A 17,601-nucleotide genomic window follows, 5' to 3' on the forward strand; every position below is an offset into this window, starting at 1 on the left:
AGTTCTTGTGGTAGACAAAATGTATCTTTGAAAATTGTGATCCGCAGCAGGGTTTGCTTTATCGCCGCATACGTATCAGTGTAAATAAAGCGGGAATTTCGCTTCTCTTTTACACGTATCTCCCAATTGTAATATTTCACGGCCGATGGATAACTTGGAGTTCTTTAGCACATACTTATGTCTATGATCTTCATTTAATAGTATTCAAGTTCAAAGCAATTCGTTAAACGTCACTAGTTTATTATTTAGTCGAAGGTTTATTAAACAGAATTTGAACTAATTTGCATATATGACCTTTCGCCGCCGACATTGTCACGCTTTCTCTCGTTTCCTGAAAACATATAATTGTAGGGTTATGGCAGCTAAGTTTACCTTTTTAGTTTAAATTCGCTCCGTCATATAAAAGAAGAGGGTTTCTTAAATTGTTGCTGTTGTGATAACTTGTAGGATGTAGCAGATACAACTAGACTAAAGGTCACTGTGGCAGAATCTCGTCCGCGGTGAAACTCACAAAGCGTCCGGTTTCCTCGAAGCGAAGCGACTCGAAAACTCGAAACGTTGTTGCTACGATTCGTACAGCAGCACTCCGGATAATATTTTCAAAAGCCGCTTTCTCTTGTTTTCATGTCTTTTAACTTTATGAGTGTAGATATTGTTTAATTGAGTGCTGGCCATTTCACTAAGAGTCCCGATCATTTTGCGATCTAAGAACTCCCACTCGTTTGCTTGCTTACATAAAATATCCAATTAAATAGACTGAAAAGCCCCAGGATCGACTCTCCACCTCTTCATGTCTAAGGCTACTGTTATTATCTGCTTTACAGCCCTGAGATGTCCTTAAGATGTTTTGGGAGGGGCTTCGAACAGTATTCTCTTCTCCCATAATCACTCTAAATTTTCAGCGCGGCATGAGAGCAATACAACCAGTGACGTCACTAGGCTGTTTTGGCCGCGCCAAGATGGCCGCTAATTTTGGGCTTAACCAGCCAATTTCAAACGGCTGAAAAAGCAGTTTTCGCTTACCGTATGCGAAAAAAAAGTCTGCAGTGTTTCCAAGTAAGGTTGAAACTTTACTACTAAGCAAAAATCTCACATACGAAAATTTCGTTTCAGTGGCACTTTAAGAAAATCATCAACCTAGGGGTACTGTTTGGGGGTCACATTTTCTAATAATATTATATTGTCAATATGCAATGTCCACAATAAGAGTATGTAAACTGGAGTACATCACTGTAGGGGGTTTTAAACATTAATTGATTATTTATCCAAAAAATAAGATCTAGTGGGGCCACATTAGGTTTGTGAAAAGGGTCTTAAGCTAGAAGCTACATGTATATGAAAGGGAAGCCTTTCTAAAAAACACTGTAAAATGGACAGGGTTTTGACCTCCTTGTATAAAATGTTGTCACTTCCCTCCCCCCTCTCCATGGACATAATTATACGGTAAAAACTTATAAATTGTAAATAAAAACATCCCCTTCACTTCGGGTTGAAGATCGACACAAAACTGTCTGAAATGATTCTTATAATATTGAAGGAAATAATTTTCTTTCTATAGATTTCCCATTTACCAGCCAGCTAAAATCAAATTGTTATGTTTGACATAGCTTAAAGTAAACAAGATTTTGCCAATATCCATATCTCACTTAGGTGAAATTGGGCAAAATACTCTTGGCAGTCTTGGCATTCTCAAGTTGATCTTGTCTAAAATAAATGTCAAAATCATGTATTATAATATTTGCATGATTGTTATACAGCTGTTTCATAATGTCAACTGAACAAGGACCAGGGTAAGTGGAAACCTGTTCTGAATTGTAATTTGCTAGGTACATAGGTGTGTAACCGAAAAAGAAAAAACAAAAACAAAAACAAACTGTAAAAAGTAGTGTAAGAATTGTACTCTAAAGAAGCATTGTATAGTAAGAAGTATCAGTAATGTATCGTTAGTGGTATTTTAAGTAGCGTCGGTCTTGTTTTGTTAGTAGTGTGCTTTGTGCTGCAGTAAAAAAAAAAAAAATAAATAAAAACTGAGCAAGGACCATAACCAAATTACCTTGACCCAAAATGTACTGCTGACTCATTATTATTATACATATATTATAACCAACACCAGTGACTAGGTGTCAATTTTGGACTGACTGGTGAATATGGTGAATTCTCATTTAATGATTTAATTTTGCAACAGACTGTTGTTATTCTTTGACACTATATCGTGTACAAGTTAATATAATAACAATGTTCCTGTTCCAATCAAAATTAATTATTATCCATTTTGAAATATTTTGTATTTCTTTTCTATTTCGAGAAGTCTGGGTTTGAGCCCTGGCAGGGGGACATTCTATTGTGCTCTTGGGCAAGACACTTAACTCTCACGGTGTCTCTCTCCACTCAGGTGTATAAATGGGTACTGGCAAATTAACTGTTGGGGGGTAACCCTGCGATGGACTAGAATCTCACCCAGGGGGGAGTAGAAATACTCCTAGTAGCTTCATGCTACAGAAACCAGGATAAGCGCCGATCTGAGTGGCCACTTGGCTCGTATGCAGACTTTACTTCCACTTCCAAGTTGCCGTTTGCCTCTTTTTCAGAACGAGTGCTCATGCAAAGTGTTTCTCATGAAGATGACTCTATATCCATGAACTGGCTCAGGTACCAGCTCGCTCAGAGTATTTTGATTGGCGTCCAGTGTATTTTTCGGCCTAGACACTAGTAGACGTCACGTGATTAAACTTCTGTTTACACAAGAATGGTCACGATTATCACGCTACCCGGACGCATATGGAATACCTATAAAATACTTACCACACAATTCTTCCGCATTAAGCCGAACATCTGGAGGTGATCACAGAAAGGTAGGAAGGAATGTTTCATTGCCATGTCTGTACACCTATAGTGCATGAAATTAAATATCTAAGCTGATGGCGACACGAAATGGAACAAAAGCACGTCACTGTAAAATTTTCTCGTTTTGTCTTTGCGATTCTTTGGCTCATGTGTCGGAATTTCAGATACATGTATATTTTCTGAGAAGTTAAATTGGCACTTTGAAGAAAACATGAAAAGAAAGGCAAGTCATTTTACATAATGTAAAAATCAGTAGCACATCGTATTCGGTCGATCGCTCACAGTGAAACGAAATAATAATAATAAAAAATATGGCGCTCATATTAAAACGGCATTATGAATGTTGACGTATTAGGACCACTCAGATCTCACAAGAATCACAGTTACTGCCTATGTGATCGTGTTCATGTCTCTCTAGAGTGTTCCATGCCTGTTGCAAGGTAGAAATTTAAATGTACAACCGGGAGTAAACTGGATTGATTAGTTTATCATTTACATAGTTGGTAAAATGTCTGCACGCAGGAATTTAAGCTATAAATGAATCAATATTATGGGATGATTCATGTGATGATGCAATAGTCGTATTTGAATAGTATCAAATCATATGATGTTTTGATCTGTACCCTAAACACCATGCATAGTATGATTCCATTCCTCTCTAACTCATCACCATGATGTCTTGAGCTGTGTTAAAATCATGACTGGAATCATAACCATGATTTACAATCATATGAATCATAGCTTTGATGCGAACTGGCATGAGTTTTATAAACCTGCGAGCCAGCGAGCCATGCGAGCCAAAGGGCGAGCCAGTGCGAGCCATGCGAGTCATACGAGTCATGCGAGCCCTAGAACAAATGTTAAGATCTTTTATTTGTTACATTTATATTCACATGAGAACAAGAACAAGAGCAACGGAACAAAATGAATAAGATCGCAATATTAAATTCTTGCAATATTAAATTCTAAGGGAAGAGACAACGACATGCAGCAGTCAGCCAACCGACAAAGTCTTGATAACTCTGATTCACTAAAGAGCGAACCTGTTAAAATTACGCGATTCACTCACCATTCTTGACGCCAATACACGGAGTTGCCCTGAAGTACTGTTCTCTTTTTTCGTGAATGATTTTCAACGTGGATATCAATGAATGACAGGTGCCAATGGATACCATTCACCTACCCATTCGAGTAGCGGTGGGGCGGTGGAGCCGTACGTTTCTCTCAGAAAATTTTCTTTACTTTAGTCTTGAACCTTTTTGACGCATTGTTTTTATTTTCTGCAGATCCTGGGCGATTTGAATAGACAAAATTTTCTCCAAGAAACAAAAATGTGAAACAAAGAAAAAAATTCATCACACTCAGGGCAGCCATTACTATGACGCAAGACTTGGCACGATGCACAGATGTTTAGAGCATTTTTCATATTTGCCGCACCAGCAATAGTTCTGGCAACCGAAGCGAGATTAGGATTTTCATTTGGGAATATTTCAATTGTAAGCACTTTTGTAGCTAAATTTAAAATTAATTTCCCAGGGAAAGAGAGAGTACCCTGGGAGCGAGGTTGTACTCGTCCCCAGGGTCATCTCCGCTTTCAAGATGGCGGGCGGGCGGTTTATAGCGATAGTTTAGTGGTAGCCGGGCTTGAGATCTATGTTTCTTGGTGAAAAGTCGACGACCTCCCAGACCAATTGAAAAAAAACAATACTCGCAAAAATGGCTCGCATGGCTCGCATGACTCGCATGACTCGCATGACTCGCATGACTCGCATGACTCGCATGGCTCGCACCGTGGCTCGCATGGCTCGCTGGCTCGCAGATTTAGCAGACCCAACTGGCATGCTGAAATCATGACTGGAATCATAACAATGATTCACAGTCATATGAATCACAGCCTATTGCCAACTGATGTTTCCAAAAGGGATGCTCTGTAAATTATAATAAGAACCCTGAATTTAGATACTTTTAAATTATTTGATCCCTCTTTTTACCATTATTGTATACTATTTTTTAGCTTTATGACAATTGTATTACAAATTTGTTCCCCTTATTTAGACTTAGTAGCAGTACGTCCACATCAGCTGTACAGTTGCATATTTTTAAACCTACGTATCAAATAAATGCATGTATGTATGTATGTATGTATGTATGTGTGTGTGTGTGTGTGTGTATGTATGTATGTATGTATATATGTATGTGTGCATGCACGCATGCATGCATGTATGTATGTATGTAGCCCTGTTCCAATCATATCTGAAATCACAACATGATTACAACCATGAAGCATTGCTTTGATGCCAGTTATACTGTTTTAATCAGGTCTGGAATCATGATTATGATTTATAGTAATGATGCTCATTGATCTATTAAAACCATGACTGGACTCACATAACATGGTTCTGAGTATGTTACAAATCACAGTGATGATGTCAACTGGCTAGTAATAATAGCGTATTGAGTTAGGTTTGGGGTAGGGAGTTGATCCATGTCTTTATTACAACATCGTTTTGTTATTTCATGCAAGTTACATAAAACTAAAGAAAAAGCCCAAAAGCCCAGACTAATCGAGTGTTTATAAATGCGGAAGACTAACCCCTATATGTTACTATGATAAACAAGTGTCTAAACCTCGATAGAAATTTCAATCTAAGCTAACTGAAAAATATATATTACGTGACGCCAGTCACGTCTGTTCATGTAGCGTGTTTACTTGTGTTGAAAGCTGAACTTTCTAGACTAGCCGTTTTGTACTAGAGATCGGACGTGACATTACGTGACAAGCCGAACATTCTAGATAAGCCGTTTTGTATTGCTTTGTAACCCGGATGTGACGTTGCACGAATTGTTGTACCCCCCTATACGGGTTGTAGAAACATGTGCTCGAAGAATAGATTGTTTTCACGTGACGTCATCAAATTCCAAAATCCAAAACTAAAGAGCCACGAAAATTTTTATCCTCGCAAGGCATAAGGGGATCTAAACTTAAATCTGTTTACAACTTTTCAGCTCAATAGTGTGCTTGGTTTAAAAACCAGTGCCGTTTGAAGTTCAGAGTTATGTCGGTGCGTGACATACCACTCCGATCGCGTTTGTGGAGAAATATACACTTATCTAGTGAATTTTAGCCCTTTTAGGTGTTAAAGTGTTAGGAAAAGTGCTTGTGTAAATGTTTGTTGGTTCAGTTCAGATAATCAGTCACCTAGATAGCCAAAGTAAGTTCCAGATGTTTGCACTATTTTCCGGCCGCCATGTTGGTGGAGCACAGAGCTCCACCAACATGGCGGCTCCATACTGGGCTCTGTAAATTTGCGCAAAACATTTCGACGAATATCTGAAGTTTGGGAAAACGCAGAGACCCAAAAATTGGAGAAGTTTCTCCTTTACCTGTCTCCTATAATATTAAAATTTCTCGACTTTATCCACTGAATAGTGTTCGATTTATTTTTTCGTTGCGTGACAGTGAAAACCATCTATAAATATGGTGTCCAAACAACTTGTCTCTGTAACTTGGAACTTATATTTTGGGCTTTTTCTTTAGTTTTATGTGACTTGCGTGAAATAACAAAACGATGTTGTAATAAAGACGTGGATCAATTCTCTTTTTGTATCTTTTCTACACAGCAAAGCCGACAAGTGGAATAAAAACAGACTAGAGTGCTCAACAATAGGGTTTATCGTAGATTAACACCGCGTTCGCGCCTTGGCAAAGACGGGGCGTGCCGAAATTTTACTGAGGTTTTTCCTAGGTTTGCCGCGGCATACAATACCGCGGTAAACGGTAAGACGCAGTAGAGCTGAATTGGCTAACATACCTTTTGTTTCGATTCATTAACTTTACAATGCCATCTTTCACGCGCCGGTGATAAATCACGTGTCCCTCAAAGTACACTGTGGCATTGTTAACTTCACAAGAATCCATTGTAAATATTGAGTTATTGCTATTACAGCGTCTCTACAGTTCGGTTTAAGTCAAGATACGATGCTATCAAGATAAATAAATACCGTAAATCTTCGAATTAGGCCCCGGGGAGCTTATTTCAAATTTAGGATAAGACGGGGGGCGCTTATTCAAGTTTAAATCGCGGTACCGTTCCGTTAGTACTTAACGCGTTCAACCTGTTCACTAAACGTGTTCACAAACTAACTAATACTGCACGAAAACTATACAACCTTTGTTGTCTCATTACTCGTTCACAAAATGGGGGAAGGGGAGGGGGACGCTTATTTTGAATTTCGGCCGATTGCGGGGCGCTTATTCGAAGGTGGCGCTTGTTCGAGGGGGGGGGGGGGGGGCTCTAATTCGAGGATTTACGGTAGTTCGCTCTTTTCGCTGTCGCGATGCGAATGAGTATATTTTCACCTTTGATGCGAAAATTTACGAAAAAGTACTCCATAAAATAAGAATTTCCTCCAGTTAATAACTTTTCTTCAGAGTCCGGAAATTCGCAGTCGAGAAGGGAAAAGCGACGTTACAGTTTTTAATTTTAAAAGCAAGTTTTTTTAACTTTCACGTGTTCAAACTCGTGTCACGTTTTTGAAGTCTCGTCCACACGTAACGGTTCGCGTTGAGATTTGCTTATGTGAAGTTTGCATCGATCACGAGAATGTTTCGAACGTCAGAATACATACAGCTGAGATTGCTCTCGTTTTATAAATCAAATATGAAGATTGCTTAAGTTGTTCGGGAATTGTTCATTGTTTCAATAGTGTTCGTGGAAAGATTTTCGTCACATGCTAAGCAACGAGTTGAGCAAGTGGCTCAAATTTCATTCGGGAACAAATACAAGTAACGCCGTAATAGGCCCTTTGCAGCTAAGCCATCACGTGACCTATTTTTCATAAAATTATGGGTTATAACTTAACGAATGCCAGAAATGGAAAAAGCATATCGAAAATATCAAAATGGCCCCCATCATTAAATGTGTATCACAAAAGAAACAAAATGACATCCTTAGTGCTGTTGCCATGACAACACTTTTGCCGCTGGCGCTGTCGTAATAAAAACTGAAATTCCCAGTTTTTGTCTTAAACCAAGAACCATCTACCCCACCCAATCTAATGATGGGTGTTAAGACAATGTGGGAACTATGTCTGTTCCAAGTAGGACCCTTTGTCTCACTTTATAGGTTGCAAATGAGATATTTGTTTTTTTGACGGAAAGAGACTGGAGCCGAAAGAGTTGGTATGGAAACAGCACCAACGGTGTCATTTTTGTTTCTTTTGCGATGCACATTTGTGGTGCCAAGTTTCAAGAACACTACTTCAATATTTCCAGAGATATCGTTTATTCAGTATTTTCCACTTTTTAGTTACAAACAATATGAGATCATCACTGATCTAATTTGCACAATAGAAAAATGTCAATATCTCTAAAACGAAAAAAGATATTTCAAAAAGAAAAACGCCATTCTTCCATATTTTGAAAGGCCTTTCAAATAAGCAGAAATTATTTCTCGTGTCATATACACTTTAACTGAGCCATTGCCGTCTATAAACTTGCAATTGAACGTGTATTTTGTATTGTGGCCCAGCATTCTCAGATTTTTTCTATGTCCCACGCTCGTGTCATGTTGATCAGTTTACTTTTCACTACTGGTACAGTACATCGAAGTTATGTACGGAGTGCATCGAAGTGCAGGTGGACAAGTTGACCCGCCTTGGCAGGTAAAGAAAGCGACAACTCTCGACATGGCCTAGATTTAAGATTTAAAGCAGCAATTTGTATCAAAGAAGAGAAAACTAACTCGGCAAAACCCACTGTGATCAAATGACTTTGGGAAACTTAAACAAAGAGGGATATTTGCACATTATTTTGATTATTCAATAAGGGTTATAAATAATCATGCGGGGTCAACTTTTACCCGAGCTACAGGAACTACACTTTCACATATAAACACTTGATAAAGTTGCCTCAGGGAGAGGGTTGTCCGAGACCACATAAATGGCATTGAAGAAACTGCGTAGCGTCTTTTAAACTACAAGTAAATGTTAAAAATATTGTTAACAGGACGCTTAATGGCGGTATAAATCAACCGACGTTTCGGCATTACTGCCTTCTCCAGGGTGTTCGGGTAACGCCCTGAAGAAAGCAGTAATGCCGAAACGTCGGTTGATTTATACCGCCATTAAGCGTCTTGTTAACAATATTTTAACATTTACCATATAAATGGGCCCTTACTGGGTCCTTACTACCACTTTTTGGTGTGTTGCCTCAAAGAACACCCCCACGATTTTTAAAGGCGAAGGTCCTTGAACAGGGCCTTATCTTAGGGCTTCAATGGCAGATTCCTTCTGTTGGCTTGGAGTTTAATTGATTTAATTACTTTTAAAGAGGAATAGAACTTAAAAATCTTCCTCGAATTCTAACGAGACATAACCTTTCATGTAATCAAGTTTTTACTAGGCGTTCTAAAAGCACCCACCACGTACACGAAAGAGAATGATGACCCCAAAGTAACAATATATATATGAACTGTATCTTACTGAAAACAACAATCTTCAATTAGAGATGGAGGAATGTGGGATACTGACCTTCAGCATGCGATCCAGCTTGACTCTTCTACCAATACACGTGAGCCATGAGCAACAAAAGCTCTGGTGACAGCGACTTTCGGAACTAAACAGCTTCTGTTAATTATGGTCCTGTGGTACACAGTGCAAACTATGGCCAGCAATACTTCGTCCAGCTTGCTGTTAACATTATAGGCTATTACAATTAGTGTTATCACTGAATCACAAACAACAAGAACCAAAAGTCGGAACAACCCCGGTTTTGCAAATGTGTAAACTTCGCCATTCGATGACAGACGGCCCTCCGTTATTTTCCTTCAAAACAATAATAAACTTTTCTCTTTTCCGGAAAGTTTTGCTTAAAAAGTCGAAGTAATGTGCCTGCAACATCTTTCCATCCTCATTATAACATGAAACGAAACTGATGGATTACAAAAAAAGGGAAATTTTGAATAATCGAAACGCCATTTTCTCGCTTTGTGAGCAACGCAGTTTAAACCGGATGTGACGTCATTTTTCGTTGGATGATGCATATGCGAAAATTTCTGGAGTCTTCTGCTCCACCCCTGCTGGAAACTCTTTGTTCAGCTCTGAAATCATATTTAAGTTGGTTATAACTGTGATGTCGAAATGTACTTTACTGATCCCTAAGTGTGACACTCGTTAAAACTTTGAATTGGTAAAATAAAATCTGCTTAAATTTTGTTTGATGCTGATGGAAAGTAGTTTTCGTGGAAAATGTTTTAATAAACGAAAAAGGAAGCAAACTCAGGTTTCGATCTAGTCAAATTGGAATCGCGCGTGACTCGCTCCAGGATTGGCGTCATCATGCCCGACTGACTGTCCCTTTATGGATAGTCTCAAGTTCAAGCAAATCAGGTGATTCAATGATCAGTCGGGCATAACAACGATGGGAGATCGCCCATTCCACTGACTGAAAACGGATAGCTATCAATATAACTAGTTCGTATAGTGTGATCGTCCGGGTGAGTGTAGTTCTGAAAAGAACTGTTGTTGGTGACTGACGTTTCGACAACCTGAGCGGAAGTCATATTCAGAGTCAAGTGAATGGTGTTTGTCAGTCGATGATGTTATATGTGACCGTCGGTAAGTTCCAAGAGATCATACTCACGGTTTGTAAACGAACTGCCATATCTTTAATTTCGCTACATCTGATACACAAGTCTTCCGTACCTTCCTTGCCTTAAGACTTCCGGCGTGTAGTTCAGAATTATCACAATCTTTGACGAAAGAACCGAGGCGAAAATAGTACATTTACAAACTGCCGAGGTTCGACCTTGTTCGGAACAGCAAAACTCATGTGCTTTTTTTGTCACGTGACTCTACATCGAGGGAAAACTGGCTCCTAGTGCGCAATACCGCTGTTCAACTCATTCGGTAGCATTTATATTATAAGTCTGGTCCGTTGAACGTGATTGGTCAGTATAGCCATGATGGTATTGGCTGAAAGACTCGTGTAAAGTTTGTCATCAGTCATTGGTGGGTTTCGATCCGTCTATTGTTAGTAGGTCGGTTTTTGGTCCGTGTATTGTTAAGTCAGTCTGTTAGAAGTCCGTTTGTCGGTTTCGTTTCCGTCATGGATAAGTCGTTTGTAAGGCGCCGGTAGTTGTTGACATCTGTTAAGAGGCGTTTGTTCTAGGTTAGTGTACCGGCTTTCCAGAGTCAGTGCAGAGGTACACTAACCTAGAACAAACGCCTCTTAACAGATGTCAACAACTACCGGCGCCTTACAAACGACTTATCCATGACGGAAACGAAACTGACAAACAGACTTGTAACAGACCGACTTAACAATACACGGACCAAAAACCGACCTACTAACAATAGACGGATCGAAACCCACCAATGACTGATGACAAACTTTACACGCGTCTTTCAGCCAATACCATCATGGCTACGCTGACCAATCACGTTCAACGGACCAGACTTATAACATCATCGACTGACAAACAATATTCACTTGACTCTGAAGATGACTTCCGCTCAGGTTGTCGAAACGTCAGTCACCAACAACAGTTCTTTTCAGAACTGCACTCACCCGGACGATCACACTATACGAACTACTGATACTCCTGGGTTCAAACCATTTACTATGCTATCAGTATAACATCAGATTTGTCAGACGGTAGAGACCAGTGCAGCTTAACATAACCAAAACAATCCCATTACCCCCTTCTTCTTCAGCGCCCCAAATCACTCGCCTCTTTTTCCAGTCGCTGTTCCTCGCGCTAAGCCCGTTTGCACTGCTACCCCTGTAATTGTAATAGGCTTATACAAAGGGAGTTTATAAATACATTGACTTTTTAGGAACATTAGCAAAGAGTAAGCTGACATATGGATGACGTGGTGATGGTTCATGGGCTTTCAGTGCCGGGCGGTCTGGGGATCACGGAAGAAAAGGTGGAAGCTTTAACAAGATTGCCTGCCAGGAAGGATGACATCTTCATTGTGTCATACCCCAGATCAGGTTCAAAGCCTTTTAATTAGTTTTCTGATGCTGGGTAGTTCTTTGATGAAAATGTGAACGTACAGTTCCAATGTAATTGTGACCAAACTGTAAAATCTCCTCGTTGATGAATACAAAATGCAGCCGTGTACGGAGTGAAGAGGTGGCTGGGGACAAGAAAGCCTTGCGTTTTTGGTGATTGGTTTGGTCGATTAACTAAGAGTTACTTATTGAGGGAAAATTCCTTTCGGGAGCAGATTTTACCAGAGAAATCCCTGTTGTAAAACTCCTGAAAAATAAAAAATTGTTGAAAGTGTTCGATGCAAGAAGAAAATTGATCAAGAGAAAACCCAAAGCATTTGGCCGCAAGCAAATTGATTTTTAAGGTTAAAAAAAAGGTGGATCAAAACTCACGTTTCGCTCGGCTCAGCTCTTTTCATGATTGTAAACGCTTTAAGAAGTTTGATTTGTGTCTTTTAACCTTACCTTTCAATTTGTTTTCAAACTATCTCCTCTCCCCTCCCTTTTTGCGTAGAAAAAGGTAAATCTGATTTCAGATTTTACTCGTCAAGGACACTCTTCTCCGCAAGCCTGGCAAACTAAGTATAAGTATCATTGCAGGTTCAACATGGACTCAAGAAATAGTATGGCAGATAATTCACGACGGAAAAAATTGCGACGATCGACTGGATGAAAGAGTGCCTTTTATCGAAGGAATGATTTTCCCTTTGAAATCTTTTCCTTACGCCGTGAACGATGTGGAGTCAATAGAGAAGAAGTTTAGCAGCTTTCCTTCCCCACGTGTTTTTAAAACTCATCTCCGGTATGACATGGTTCCCAAGGGCCACAATGAAGCTACCAAGCCTCGCTACATTTATGTCATGCGCAATCCCAAAGATGCGTTTGTCTCCTTTTACCATCATTTGCGCAACATGCCCTATGCCAAGGAGATTCCCACGTGGGATGAGGCCTTTGAACGACTCATGAAAGGAAATGGTTAGTAAGAGAACGTAATAAAGGTTGCAAAATACGCATTTAAAAAAAATATCACGAATGCTGAAAAGTTGATAAGTTAATAAAGATGGTGAATTTTTTGGTGAATTTTTTTTATTTCTTTTTGAGTGTCGATTGGCTTGGCACTGCGTTTGCGTTTGTTGAACTCGTTTGATAATTTCGTGCCATATCAAATCATATCATGTCAAGTCACGTAACATCATGTCACGTCACATCATGTCGTGTCATGCCATGTCATGTAACGTCACAGTCGCACCAATAGACCAATTTCGATATATGAAAATTCAGCCTAAAACAATAGACCTCAGTACGAGGCTCTGGGGAATACACTGTAACTACAGTGTTTGTGGAGTTTATTCCCCAGAAGTCTGCTGAATTTTAATAAATCAAAATTGGTCTATTGTGATCATGGAAACCAATTGTGACTTATTACGCTTCTTCTACAGAAAATCTTAAAATGTTCCACACATGGCAGGCACAATCTTTGTTTCTCCAGTTTGTTGACTTTAACTATTGTGAGATTTGTGAGATTTTAAAACCTAAGAATGGCGGGATGAAAAATATGCATAACATAAATACATGGTTTGTTTGTAGTCCCATTTGGTGGGTGGTTTGATCACGTGCTAAGCTGGTGGAAACACAGAGACGATCCTAACATTTTGTTTCTTACGTACGAAGGCAGGATTAAGGTAAGAAAATAGATGGAGTAGTCATTCTTGTAAAAATTCATTGTCCTAAATGAATGTCGTATAGAAACTCATACTGCATACATTGTGTAATGTAAGCCACACAAGTGATAAAAATTCCACCTTCTTTCCTGGCCGATGAAGTAGGAGACTTTTCTGCCATTGGCACCTCTGTCCTACGTCCACTTTGCGTTAGATATAAATAAGTTATTTCATTTTTTGTGTTTATATTTTGAACATCAGTTGCCAACTTGATAATGCGGCGTAATTAGGCGTGATTGGGCGTAACGTTAAACTTAAATAGAGACAGATGACACCCTTTTCCCCTGTTTTGTTTGATTTTTTTTTTTTACCAATTATCCTTAACAAACACGGCTGATGAATGCACTAATTTTTCCTGATCATTTGATATTCCATTTATTTAGAATCCAACAGATGATGTGGAAAAGATTGCCAAGTTCATTGGTAAAGAAATCTCTCCAGAAACACGTGATCTCATTGTCCAACAAACTTCATTTGGCGCCATGAAGAGCTCTGAACATACGAATTACAGTTGGTTTGAAGGGATGAAGGGGGATGGCTTCATTCGCAAGGGAAAAGTAGGAGAATGGAAAAACGTCTTCACTGAAGAACAGAACGAGTCATTTGATAAATTGTTCAAAGAAAGAATGGAAGGAACAGGGATTGAATTTGACACTTAAGAAACTTTCCGTCATCATTAGCACAGGTTAACTCGTGAGTGTTGTAAATAGTTGTCTTTTATGCTGTAATTAACTATGTCAAGTATACTTAGAATTAATCTTTTTATGATTGGAATTTATGATTCTTAATTGTATAGGTGTCCCCTATTAGCTTACTGTTTTACAGTGAGCTAGAATTTTTACATATCAATAAAGTTGTTTATTTTATCATTTTACTTTATTTATCACTTGAGTAACTAGAAGATACGATGCCTTTAGCGCTGGACTCAAGTTGATGTTGCAAACGTTTTGGATCTGTTCAGTTATAGAACATACCTGAAAAAGATGGAGCAGTTTAGTAAACTGCCTTAGGAGACTAAGAAACTGGCACACTTATGTTTGAAGCAAGGAGTGTTGCTGGGCAGGAAAGAAACAGGCTGGAACAAGAACGGGGAAGTGTATAACAATAGGGGAGTACAGGAAATCTTTTACAACTTCTGTTCATTTTGGCAGTGATCCATGCAAAAATTAAAAGTAAAAATTCCTGAATGGTAAAAACTATGTTCTAATGCTAGCTATGCATCTATGGTAAGAGCATTTTAACCTGAGTCTGTGAAAACCATAATGATATGTGGCTGTAGTAGAAATATTACTACCCACTAGTATTGGGTATGATGCTAGTTCAGTGAAGGCTGAACACACAGTAGATGTACAACTGGAAATCTTTTAGAGACATGTACATTAAGATTTCTCCTGATCATCATCCACTTGCTTGTCCTTTTCAATTTTATCCACTAAGTCCTGCACTAGAACTCCAGTGAATCACTTTCTGATAACCTTTTGACTGATTCCCCCTTTTCAGCCAAGATGTCCTCAATATTTCTGTAAAATACCAAACAATGTTTTAGATTAACAATGCAATAAAATGCTGAACACTAACATAGAGTGTTGACGTCATAAATGTTCATGTTTTGTACATTGACTTGTAGTTATGCCTAGCCCCGAGTACTATGCTTGATCTTGTTAACATAGTTGAACCTGCTTGTAGTAAGTACAGAAACATTAGTGACATGCCAAAATCACCAAAGTCTACCAAATCACACCAAGGCATAAAGCTTGTAGTACAAGCAAGGCAAAATTCTTAAGCACAGCAGCATTACATTACTTTTGGATTTATTGGGTTTGCAACTACAATGTGCAAGGTTTTCTAACAGAAACAACTTGAACAGATAAAGAAACATTTTTTCAGGAGCATCATGTTGGCGCTTTTTTCGTTTTTGTTTTGAGGCCTTCCCCATAAGATGTGTCATTTCCCATCACCTTCCCTCTTGTGAAAGTTGTCCGTCAGGCAAAAAGAAAAAAAAAGAAAAGGAGAAGATTGACTAAGGGAACTGTTGATTGTTAAATTAAGAGGAAAGGGAGTTGAAATAGGTTCTTTTTTCATACAGCAAACTGTGCCAGTGTGCCTGTTAGTTTTTGTTCTGGTTACAAAATGCAAGGCCAACATTTCATCAACATCTCAGTAGACAGTCGGTCAAGAGTCGACTAATTTTAGCAGACCCAACATCGAGTGTTGATCGATAAACATAAGTTGGTCGAGACTCAACCAACAATCGACTGACTATCAACTGAGTGTTGACCGAGATGTTGATTGAGTGTCGGCCAGTAGAGTGTCGATCAAAGATTGATCGATGGTAGCAATCGACACCTGACTGCAGATTCTGTTACGGTGTTAATTAGCTTGGTTTCTATACTATTAGGTGTGATGCTTATGTGATAGCTAGGTTACATAATCGTCTCAGAGCAGAACTCTTAAAAGATTCATGCAGCATGCGTTCAAAGCGAATTAAACAAGTTTAGTTTATAGTAACATTAAAGTTTGTTATCAGTCGGCTGTTTTATCTTCGGAGTTTACTTTTTTGCATTTGGACACAGCAGATTCCTTTAGTACACATGATCCAAAGATTTCCATATTTCAAAATTAAGTCTGGATTACAGATTACATATGGAACAGAGAATGCAAATATTTAGGTTAAAAAGTAAAATTCTTGTTGTCAGACAGTGTCTCTAGCATCTTTTTTTGTTTTTACCTTTCCAGAAAAATGGGTTGGCTGGGCGATTGGAAACGAAACAATTTTTATGCGGTTGGCTTTATAATACTTCGGCAGGGGTATTTTGTAGAACGCCAAACGCCGAACACCAAATGCACTGTTTGCTTGCGGTTTAGTTTCACTCATGTTTGCTTGCGGTTAGCTTTTGTTTGTTAAGGAGAGCATTATATTGCATTGACCCTGTCCAACAAATAAAAGCTAACCGCAAGCAAATATAAGTGAAACTAACTGCAAGCAAGCAGTACATCCGGCATTCGGCGTTCTGCAAGTTAACCCTGCCGGGCTTACTTGAAAAACACAAAACCCTATATATATGTTGCAGTTAAAAATGTTCAGTAGGTAATTTTTTTTTAACTAGGTAAATTTATTATTTAACTAGGTATTTTTTTTTTTAACCAGGTAATTTTTCTCTTGCTCTGTTTCAGTCAACTAACTAAAAAGGGTTTTAATTTATGGGCTCTAAAAAGAAAAGAAAAATAAAAAAAGGAGGAGAAAAATCTCATTTCCTACTCTTCTCTTCATCTCTCCCTGCTCCCACCTACTTCTTCTTCTCTTTCACTATCTCCCTATTCTACGCCTACCTCTTCTTATTTTCCTATCTAATTATTAATTTCAAAGGAAGAAGGAAATTACAAGTACCTACCGTGTGTTGAAACCAAGACCTTCAGATTACATGTCCATCTCGATCTCCACTAGACTACACAGCTCAAGTTGAAAAAATTTCTTTTTTTTTCTCCTAATTATTGCTTTTTTGGGTCCCAGACTCACCTCGGTCCAAATATCCAGGTAAAAAAATTTGTTTTAAAATTACCCAGTTAAAAAAATATTACCTAGGTAAAAATCAAATTTACCTGAAGAAAAAAATTACCTACAACATATATACCTGTTTTTCCACATTTTACCTTTTGTCGTCGTAAAACCATCCCAGGTTATCAGCTATTAGATGATTGTTGTTGCATCCAGGACATTTGACGATAACGACTCCTTCACCATAGGCCTGTTTACTGATTAGTTTTTGAGATCGAGTTGCACATACTTTGCATGTAAACACGAGGTGAAACTTTGAACTTTGTTCGATAGAGCCCAGAGGTTTGGGAACATTGTTCTTAGCTTCATCACATAGGTTACGCCCTAAGCAAAGAGGTCTTACAGATGGAAAACTGTTGGTACAGCGAAACACATTGCCGATGAGATAATTCCAAGAAATTTGTCTGTAAACATAACGTGATCTAAGACACGCATAGGCCGCCATCTTTAATCCTATAATCGCTAACCGCTGTCAGAAATGC

At 38.7% G+C, this 17,601-nt stretch overlaps 2 protein-coding genes across 3 annotated transcripts; one reads left to right on the forward strand and one right to left on the reverse strand.

Moving 5' to 3' along the window:
- Window positions 1–2,713: 2,713 nt before the first annotated feature.
- Window positions 2,714–15,571, forward strand: LOC110064570 (sulfotransferase 1B1-like). 2 transcript variants are annotated; one of them, XM_089274839.1, is made up of 5 exons: window positions 2,714–2,852; window positions 11,683–11,842; window positions 12,443–12,817; window positions 13,430–13,524; window positions 13,947–15,571. In XM_089274839.1, the coding sequence occupies exons 2-5, from the start codon at window positions 11,710–11,712 to the stop codon at window positions 14,220–14,222; spliced, it is 879 nt and encodes a 292-aa protein (XP_089130965.1). In that variant the 5' UTR covers window positions 2,714–2,852; window positions 11,683–11,709; the 3' UTR covers window positions 14,223–15,571. The 2 variants fall into 2 exon arrangements, with proteins under 2 accessions (XP_089130965.1, XP_089130966.1); XM_089274840.1 differs by lacking the exon at window positions 2,714–2,852 and adding an exon at window positions 10,248–10,461.
- Window positions 14,399–17,575, reverse strand: LOC110064573 (DNL-type zinc finger protein-like). Its single transcript, XM_020771635.2, has 2 exons — window positions 17,215–17,575; window positions 14,399–15,083 (listed from the first exon to the last, which is right to left on the reverse strand). The coding sequence occupies exons 1-2, from the start codon at window positions 17,562–17,564 to the stop codon at window positions 15,008–15,010; spliced, it is 426 nt and encodes a 141-aa protein (XP_020627294.2). The 5' UTR covers window positions 17,565–17,575; the 3' UTR covers window positions 14,399–15,007.
- Window positions 17,576–17,601: the final 26 nt, after the last annotated feature.

This window comes from Orbicella faveolata, unplaced genomic scaffold (assembly GCF_042242905.1).
Source record: "Orbicella faveolata isolate gen_17 unplaced genomic scaffold, um_ofav_v1 contig_36, whole genome shotgun sequence".
Classification (NCBI taxonomy): Eukaryota; Metazoa; Cnidaria; class Anthozoa; order Scleractinia; family Merulinidae; genus Orbicella; species Orbicella faveolata.